The sequence below is a fragment of the Antrostomus carolinensis genome, unplaced genomic scaffold (genome assembly GCF_000700745.2).
Source record: "Antrostomus carolinensis isolate BGI_N321 unplaced genomic scaffold, ASM70074v2 scaffold14349, whole genome shotgun sequence".
Taxonomy (NCBI): Eukaryota; Metazoa; Chordata; class Aves; order Caprimulgiformes; family Caprimulgidae; genus Antrostomus; species Antrostomus carolinensis.
This window is the reverse complement of record NW_010340782.1, coordinates 8,864-18,784: the sequence shown is the minus strand read 5'-3', so window position 1 is coordinate 18,784 and position 9,921 is coordinate 8,864. Positions and strand designations below refer to the sequence as shown.

Genomic DNA, 9,921 nt, shown 5'->3' with positions numbered 1-9,921 from the left:
ACCCCAGTTCCCTCAGCTGTGAACTCATCACACTTGTGCTCCAGACCCTTCCCCGGCTCCGTTGCCCTTCTCTGGACACGCTCCAGCACCTCCATGTCCTTCTTGGAGTGAGGGGCCCAACACTGAACCCAGCACTCGAACTGCGGCCTCACCAGTACCCAGTCCAGGGTGAAGAGAACTCCCCTGGTCCTACTGGCCACACCTTTGCTGATCCAGACCAAGATGCCATTGGCCTTCTTGGCCACCTGGGCGCCCTGCTGACTCATGTTCAGCTGCTGTCCATCAACACCTCAGGTTCCTCTCTGCTGAGCAGCTCTCCAGCCACTCCTCCCCAAGCGTGGAGCACTGCTGGGGGTTGTTGAGGCCAAAGGGTAGAACCCAGCACTTGACCTTACTGAAACTCATGGCATTGGTCCTGGCCCATGGATCCAACCTGTCCAGATCCCTCTGCAGAGCCTCCCCACCCTCCAGCAGATCAACACTTCCACCAAGCCGGGTGGCCTCTGCAAACTGACTGAGGGTGCTTACCCTCAGTACCTACTTCACTTCAGACCTTTTAAAGCAGGCTCTCCAGCAGCAGATTAAGCCAGCTGAATTTGTGCTAAACCCTGCCTTCTTCCAACACTCAGTCATGTAGACCCACACCCTCTAAGCACCAGTCCTGGTGCTTATACAGCTAGGATACAAGCCAGTTCAGACTCGAGTCAACCAAAAGCCCATCACTCTACCAAAGAAGTCAGTTTTTGGCTGTCTCAGCTCCCTGAATTCTCCTGCAGCCTAGCAGCATCAGTGCCAGCACAAGGGAAAGGCTCATGGTCAGTACAATGAGACTGAACTGCCAAGGAACTGCACACCAAGTGTGTCCCTACATCATCCAGCTTCCCTATAGTCTGAACAGTCCCTTCCCTGGAGCGATGCTGTAAGGGATATCCCTTCACTAGAAAAGACAGACAATAATTGGAGGAGTAAACACTGCAGATAAGTATCTTCAGCGATTACAGAATTAACAGAGAACATGCTAGTATCAGTCTATCACAGAGTTATGTAAGACACTGCCACCCTTCCTTTTAATTCATTGCTCTTTTCAATTATTTAATGTTCTTTAAAGCAAAGCTGTAAACAAAAAGAAATCATGAATCCTTCAAAAAAAATCAAGGGTTATCACCCTTGTAAAGCTTTTTCCCCCCATTCCTCTCCTCTGCAGGCTGTAGCAACAAAATGAAAACACTAATTGGTGAGACCTCTACCACCAGATACTCCGGCTGTGTCCAAGAGGGTCTGTAATTAGATTAACTTACTGGTTACTGGTGTTGCATTGTTTGGCGTGTCGGCTCGCAAGTACTGTGTCGTCTGTGTGGAAGGTTGGGATAAACCTTGTGAGCTACTGCTGTCACTAATGCTGTTTTAAAACAAAAATGGATATGAACATGACTGCTTGTCACTGTAATAAATTCAAAATTAACATATCAAAGTTAAAAGCAGATTATTTTCCAGGCTAGACTTTGAAAGAATAATTTAAAGTCTCTCACACATTAAAATGTATTTCAGGTAACTCAAAAATCTTAGTACTTCTGTCCTTTCAGCATGAACAACTTCCTCCTATTTGTTTTGCAGAATTTGCTCTGTTTTCCATTATTTTTCCCCCACTTTTGAAAAAAATCAAGGTGACAAAACATTTATTGAAAGAATCACCCTGTCACACCAGAAACAACAAAACTACTATATTCCAGAGAAGACTTGGATGCATTTGTTTTGTGGTACCAACATCCCACTGAGAATCAACAACTACGAAAGTCTGAAAGCAGCAGCCTGAAGCAAATGGAGAGGCTGCAAAGTAACACCCTGCAAAGCTTAACGAGCTTTCCAGCCAGAGTGATCTCCCCTTGCTTGCTTGGGACGTGACAGCTGCCAGCTCTATCTGCTGTTCCTGTGCTGGAACAAATATCAAAAAGATATTCCACAGTTCACTGTTGCAAACAGTTGTTTGCTCTTCAGCGCTGTACCTGTCTCAGGCCTCTTCTACAGAGCAAGCTGCCCAAGCCTACTTTGTCATTGCTCTTTCTAGAGATACTTGTTGCTCCTTCCAGGGCCACCTACAACGTGCTTTTGAGATACCCTATTTGAGCAGGACCACAGCTGCACGCAGTATTCAAGAGACAGGCAAACCATAGCTTAAACCATAGCAGGATGTTTTCATAGAATGACATGATGGCTTGGGTCAGAAGGGACCTTAAAGCTCATCCAGTTCCAACCCCCCTGCCATCAGCAGGGACACCTTCCACTAGACCATGTTGCTCAAAGCCTCGTCCAACCTGGCCTGGAACACTTCCAGGGAGGAGCAGCCACAGCTTCTCTGGGCAGCCTGGGCCAGTGTCTCACCAGCCTCACAGCAAACAAATTCTTCCTCACATCTCATCTCCATCTCCCCTCTGCCACTTTCAAGCCATTACCCCTTGTCCTGTCACTCCCTGCCATTGTCACAAGTCCCTCCCCAGCCTTCCTGGAGCCCCTTCAGGTACTGGAAGGCCACTAGAAGGTCTCCCCAGAGCCATCTCTTCTCCAGGCTGAACAGCTCCCTGTCCTCATAGCAGAGGTGCTACAGCCCTCGCATCAATCTCATGGCCTTCTCTGGACTCGCTCCAGTTTTGTGTCTTATCCTCATAGACAAAATCCTACAAAAAGAGTTGTAGCTGGAATGGCCTAAGAACAGGTGAGAAAGTTTGCAGGCAAAGGCAGTGCCTGTTACCAACTCAGATAACAGGACTGGAAGAAGCTTGTTTGATGTCACTCCCAAACACACACAAACATCCTCCCTTTTTTGAAATATAAAAGCTTCTCCACTTCTGCTGACTTTATCAGGAGAACAAAGAAGGGATCGTTTTGGGGTATAACCATCTGCCTTGACAAATAATCATCATTCCATTTGTTTCTTGGGATGCTATCAAGCACTGACTAAGCAGTGCTAGCCATCCTTGTAGGATTTTTACACATCCTTGGCAATGCCCTCAAGGACCACTGTTAGCTTTGAAGCAAGATTCCTTAAAAAGGCAAGCCATTTTTTCCATCATACCATAATCACAGATGCATCTACTGAATTTTTTCTTTAGAACAGAATCTACCAATTTTCACAATACAAATGTCAGGCTTAGTGATTTATAGCTGGCCTTGATCTCTCTCTGGAAACCTTTTTTAAAGTCATTCCCACATTCACTGTCTTCTAGGGGTAAGGTTGCAGCACAGATTTTAGCACAAGGTTAAAAGTCACAGTTGGTGGTCTAGCTACTCCACTTTAACTTCCTTTAGAGTTTTTGAATGAATATTCTCTGGTGCTGGCAAGTTATCATTGCTTATTTGAACTGTTTGCACTATTCCATCTATAAGCTGCTTCGATATGATCCAGTCTCCGGTGAGTTCCCTGGAAAGAAGTGTCCTGGCACGGTCACTGGATTAAACACTGATGCGGAACTTGCATTTCATTTTCCTGCTACAGCTGGAAACTCCTGTTGTAACCTGATCACCTACTAGCCCTATAGATTTATTTGGCTGGCTTCCTGCTGCAGGCAATCTTGAAAAAGGAATTGCTCTTTTTATGCCTGTTGCAAGTTTGAAAAACTACCTTTCTGGTTGGCTTTGTTCTGTTTTTTACATTTAACTTGCTCATGTTTATGAGCTTTCTTAGTTTTCTCACTTGCACACTCTGTCAGCTTTTTGAACGATGCCTTCTTGCTTTTAATAACCTCCATTCTCCTGCTGTTAAGCCATGCCAACTTTCTTTGGCACTTTTTCAAGTGCCTTTGATAGGAGGTATGCAAGCATTTGCTCTTAACTTTCCCTCCAGTGTTCTCAAATAGTCCATGTGCAGCCTGTAAACTCGGCTGCCTGGTTTTAGCTTCTATTTAACAACCTTCCTCACTTTTATTTAGTTCTAGTTTTTGAAATTAAGAGCAACAGCAGTGGGTTTTTCAGCCTCTGTTGCTCCTGGGAGGTCATTAACCCTAATGACATTATCTTCGATTCAGAGCCTCTTTACAGCAACATTTTGAGCTCGTTACTTAAAACCAAATCAGAAGTTGTTTCTTCTCTTAACAAGTTCTTTGACTAGGTGCTACCTCAAGCAGTCACTGATCATATATAACGCTAGTGCACAATACTGAGGCGAAATCATAACACTGAACCAGTTTCTCCACCTCACAGTCTCTTTGCTGGTTCCTATGCACAATGCCTGCTCTGAAAACAAAACTCCACAGATCCTGATTTTCAGGCACATTTTGCCTGTTACACCTTTGCTACAACACTAGTTGACCACAGCTTTTACCCAGGAGCCTATCAAAGGTTTTGTCAGGTCAGGCACCCTTGGGCTCAAAAAAAAAAAAAAAGTCATCATGTGGCTCTCTGAAAAGCTAAATCCCATTATCTGCACAAAGTTCACAGAAATTATCAGGAGGCCATATACTGATTTAGAGCAAATTCTTTAATTGCTGCAAGCCACGGGGTAAAAACATTAGATAAACTTTTAGCTTGTATCTCCACAGAAATCAAGTACAACGGAGTAGATGAAAGGACATTTGGTCACTGCTAGGCTAAGACAGCCTTTCAAAAACTCAAAGATGACACTATTCACGTACTCTATAAATGTCATGCTTTTCCTTTCTGAAGTAAAGCAAGCTGCACATCCTTTAACACCTTCTGTTGATGAAAAACCCTCAGCAGACAATCAGACATGAACTGATGAAAGCTGACAAGACATAGTTAGATCATCAGGCTCTGAAAAAGCATTACTACTTACTACACCAACAAGCCCCAAAAACCAAGTGGTCTGGGGACAGCAGAGAAGTAAATGGCAGAAAGAAAATCAGAAAGAAACAATGAATGGATGGAAAGGAAGATTAAAAGATAGAGCTACTCTGAGAGGCTGCAGGCAGGAACAGAAACTGTTCAAAATATCCTTTCAAGAGGAGCGACCACCCACAGGCCCGACTGTTTTCTCAAGTATTCCATTTCAAAACTGCCTGCTTCGGAACGGTGGCACCTGATGCAGATTGTTCACAGGCCTCAGCAGAGCCTCAGTCCACCTGTTTTCTCAGCCTCCCTTCCGCCTCAGCAGTTAATCCCCAGTCAGCTGATTGTATTGCCCTTGAGCTCGCATTACAAGTCCTTTTCATATGCATGTGCCAATTCAGTGTTTCTGGATTGCAGATACATTTGAGAGCAAGCCCATTTTCAGCTTTATAACCAACCAGTTGTAATTTCCAGACTTTACCCTAAGGTCAAAGTGAATACTGCTAAATCAATCAATATAGAGAAAACTGAGATTCAATCTCCTATAGAAGTCAGTAAAAAACAATTATTTTCAACATGCCCAGGTATCTATCAAATTTTCCTTCAATCCTGACAATCCCTGTAGATCTGGTTCTGTCCAAATTTCCCCACAGTGTGTCCTCCACACAACTATTCTGGCAAAAACCCAACAGCCACAACCCTCCCACCCCATAAACAGCAGAGCACCTGCAACTACTGCGTTTCTGCAATACAGCGCTTACCACAACTCTGCACAGGTAGTTATTGTTACAGCTTGATACCAAGAGCAGAAATTGTAAGCTAGTACAAAGCACTCATTTTGAGACAAGAACACCCACAAATCTGAGTAAAAGTGTCTCAAAAATGCACTTGAAAAGCTTGAATACATACCTGTCATCCAACTCTATCCTTTTCATGCTGTGGAGATGCAAGACAGCTAATATTATAGCCACCAGGAATATAACAGCACAGCACACACCTACGCTGATATAAAATACACGGGTAGAAGTGGTGGGAGCTGCGTTTACAGGATCAACTGAAATAGAACGGTGAAAAGTTACTGAACCTCTCAAAAAAAAAAATCTCAAACCAAACAAAAAAACACAAAACCCCCCACAACCCAAAAACCTGCAAACAAACCCCACAACAAACAACATTTTGTTACCAGCAGGCTGGCATGGCAGGAGAGCAGTGCTGCTGTCCCCAGACTTGTCCCCAGTGCCCTGCCACCCCAGTCCAGCAGGAGCAGGGTGCTGGAGCCAGCCCGCAGAGGCAGAGCATGGTAACTCCCAGAGAAGTGGGCACCACAGTTCCTGCTGCAGCAAAGCAGGGCAGGGCCCCACAAGCCCCACTCGATGCCTACATTTATTTACTAGGACAAAAGGAAGGTTCCTATCGAAGGGTAAAAGCTAGCCAGGAATTACCCAAAATGGTCTTGGTGGTCCTGCTGGTTCTACCTCATACAACCCCTTGACTCTCTCCATGCTCCCTTGCTGCAAACACAGCGGGAGCACAGACAAACCTGGCCGCAAGCAGTACAGGCTCACTAGTTGGGGCTAGAAGAGCCACCTGCACATCAGGACACACACACCAATACAGTAAATAAAATGAGACTAATACCTAAATGCATGGTGCTAGCAGTGCTTACTCACTGACCAAATGTGCCAGAGCACACAGCTTAAGCTTCTCCTCCCGATTTTAGACTATGATGGATGGATTACAGCCCCCCAACCTGCATCTTAATGCAGCAGCATTAACAGGGCAGTTAATCCTCTTTTTCAAAAGAATCTCAATTGCAGTAATTTAGGGCAAAATTCTGCCATTGCACCTCAGCAGCAAAGGGCTGTCTGCCATGCTGGCCTTCAGCTCATGCTAAGCAGCAGGAAGATGTGCCAGGGGAGGGTGAGGTTGGCCATGAGGAAAAGGTTCTTGAGGCAGAGGGTGGTGGAGCACTGGAACAGGCTCCCCAGGGAGGTGCTCATGGCACCAAGCCTGACAAGATTGCAGAAGCATTTGGCCAAGGCCCTCAAACACATGGTCTGAATGTTGGGCTTGTCCTGTGCAGGGACAGGAGTTGGACACCATGATCCTGGTGGGTCCCTTCCAACTCACAACATGCTGTGATTTGATGATTCTACAGGCAGAAGGACTGGAGGCATGAAGAGGCAGTAGCCCATGCCATCCCCAGTTTTAAATTGCTCATCGTGGAGAGCGATTATCCTGGAAAAGATAACCACAGTAGGCGATAAAGAGAAAACTGAGCAACGCGCTCCACCGCTTTCAAAAAGTATTTTGGCAAAATTGTTTACATTTTGGATGCCACAGAGGCTGAGCACAGTCAGTTGATATTTCCAGCTAGAAAAGGAGTGAGTAAAAGAAACCACCTCATCCAAATCATTCAATACTAACAACAGCAAAACAGCAAATCAGAGAAATCCTAAAGTCAAGAAATCAGATCACAGTTTTATACAGAAACCAGAGACCCTCGATGTAATAAAAAAAAATAGTTGTTAGGAGACTTGGAATAGGTTTTTTTCCTCTTCACCAGTATATTGCCAGTTAAAATAATTACTTAGGAAAAAATCCACTAAAATACTGGGAATAGTACAGATTACCTAGGGAGTGTTTTCATAGGGAATGCTACAGAAACAGAAAGAACATCGTGATTTTCTAATTTTTCACACCCAAAGTAAGTTGCACACTCAGAATTACTTACATATAGCCTTGCTGCTGTTCTTGTCAGATATTGGAGATTTTACTTCGGGTTCAAGCTCTAAACAGACAAGGGAAAACCATTACATTTGGTACACATTTATAATTGTAGTCCTTCACCAGAAGTCAATTGCCTCATTTATGGAAAAAGAAACCAGCTTTTCCACAGAGGCAAGCTGACTTAAGGACTATAGTTATCTCTAGATTTCCATTTTAAATAGCTAACTACTGTAAAATAAAAAAAAAAAAAATCACACCTCTTTACGACACACGATTCAGATATAATTCACCACTGATACATATGTTCATTGAGACCATGCTTGAACCCACTGATTCTACCTACCTCCAAAAACCCTCTGGCTTGTCCACCAAAGTCCAAAGCAGCAGACAGCAGAAAGAGGAGGTGCAGAGTATGTGAGTATATGCTAAGACACTAAACAACAAAGACCTCACAGAATCAGTTACTATAGGATAGAAAATAATTTCTTGAATGTTCAGTCAATACTACCCTGAGCTTTTGGCAGAAATTCTAGTTCTACTCATCCTAGGAAAAAGCATGAGCACTGTGCCTTCTCAGTTGATGCTACAGCCCCGAGTGTTTTAAAACTGAAGGACTGAAAAGGTAATGTCTGTTTAAATACTCACTAAAATGGAACAAAAGGCACAATGACAATGTGCAGGTTCATGTTTGAAAACGGTCCTTTAGAGAGGGGATAAATCTTCATTAAGCTTACTATAAGTCTGGCAGTAAGCAGCAAAACCAAGGAGGCACAAGGAGGAACAGCACAAACCAAGGAAAAGCAGGTTGTGGAGATGACTGCAGAGGAACCTCACTGAGGATCTGCACACAATGTAAGGGATTTCTGCGGCTGCAAAGGCGCAGTCCCATTTGCACATCCCCCTTCCTGCTCTCAGCTGTGAAGAGCTCCTTCATCCCCAGCACGGCACTTTCCGACTCCTTGATAAGCCAGTTCAGCATGATAAACTCATGAAAAATAATCCAGGGAAGGGGGAGGGAAAAATCTGATAATTTTTTTCTTTTTTTTTTTTTTTTCCTTCCCTTTTCTTAAACTTTAGGAGGAACTATTACAAATGCCTTGAGCAAAACCACCAGCAAGTTCCTGCATATTTTTAACTTAGGCATTAAATTAAATCAGAAATCCCCAGATGCTATACACCAATCAACTCAACACACATCAAAAAAAGTCACTGACATTTTTATGAACCCACAGAAACATGATCTTTATAAGAATCACTTCTGCATAATTTAGGAAGTAGCTCTGTCTCACACACCCAGATAACTGTGTGGTGCCTCTGCACATGCAGCAGTTAAATAAGCTATGAATGCATAAGCAATGCTGACTTCTTCCACTTAGAACATTTGAAGAAGTACCTAGGAAAACATGAAATAAAGATAAAAATGTCTTTCCTTTAAAATATTATCAGCAAGACCTCCACTAGAAAATGATACATTTCGAATTAAGAATGATTTTCCCTTAATATCAAAGCAAGGAACATGAGTAACACAACATTATGTCCTAAGCTACACTAGCTCTTTCACCCAACTCTTCCACAAGTTCATCCTTAGACATTCATACTCAAGAGAAGTGATAAACTCTGAAAAGCAAACTGCTGTCCTCAAAGGCTCCAAATAAACTGAACAGAGCCAGAAGCAGCATGTAAATCAAGGGTGGCCATCTTCAAACGCTGCCCAAGAACAGGATACCACAGCTGTTTTTAAGGGTATAGTATAGTTCTTGGGATTCTCCAAAACAATTTTCTTTTGATGCCTATCAAAATATTTCTAGGAAGCAGCAACAGGAGACAGTTGCTGCTACCCAAGAATAAATTGTGCCTGCAGATTCCCACGTTAAAAGGCAGAAGAGTCAATTTGGGGTTTCTGAAGTCTGCATTATCTACCAAGATCATTTTGCACTATGTCCTGGTTTGAGCTGGGGCAGAGCTGGTTTCTGTTCAGCAGCCAGAACAGCGCTGGGGTTTGGGTTCAGCTGGGATTTGTTAGGAGAGAAACGCTGAGAACATCCCCATGTTGGCATTTGTGTCACTGGGGGTGAAGGACTTTGTGTTTTGTCAGTCTGCAAGTGCAAGATTTAAGGGGGCGATGAGGAATATTGAAATGAATCAGCTCAGTTGGCATTGGGCTCTGCCAATGGGCTGTTCCATCTCCTGTCCCCCATGGGCAGGACATTCATGAGGGGCTCTTCCTCTCTTGCTCTCTCTGGCTTTCGCTCGGGCTCTCGCTCTCCCAGGATTGCGGTTTCGGTTCGGGATTGTCGCTCCTCTGGGACCGTTATCTGGGAATGGCCCGGGCTTGGTGGGCGGGTGGTGAGCAATATAGAATCATAGAATGGTTTGGGTGGGAAGGGACCTTAAAGATCATCTAGTTCAAAC

The 9,921-nt window shown here is 44.0% G+C and overlaps 1 protein-coding gene across 1 annotated transcript in view; it reads right to left on the bottom strand.

The window, feature by feature from the left end:
* RYK (receptor like tyrosine kinase) overlaps positions 1-9,921 on the bottom strand; it is a 42,678-nt gene that overhangs the window by 28,050 nt on the left and 4,707 nt on the right. Inside the window, exons 4-6 of the mRNA XM_010176290.2 lie at positions 7,514-7,570; positions 5,689-5,833; positions 1,299-1,399 (exon numbers count right to left, since the gene is read on the bottom strand). Of these exons, the coding sequence (XP_010174592.2) occupies positions 1,299-1,399; positions 5,689-5,833; positions 7,514-7,570 (303 nt within the window). The remainder of the gene's footprint in view (positions 1-1,298; positions 1,400-5,688; positions 5,834-7,513; positions 7,571-9,921) is intronic.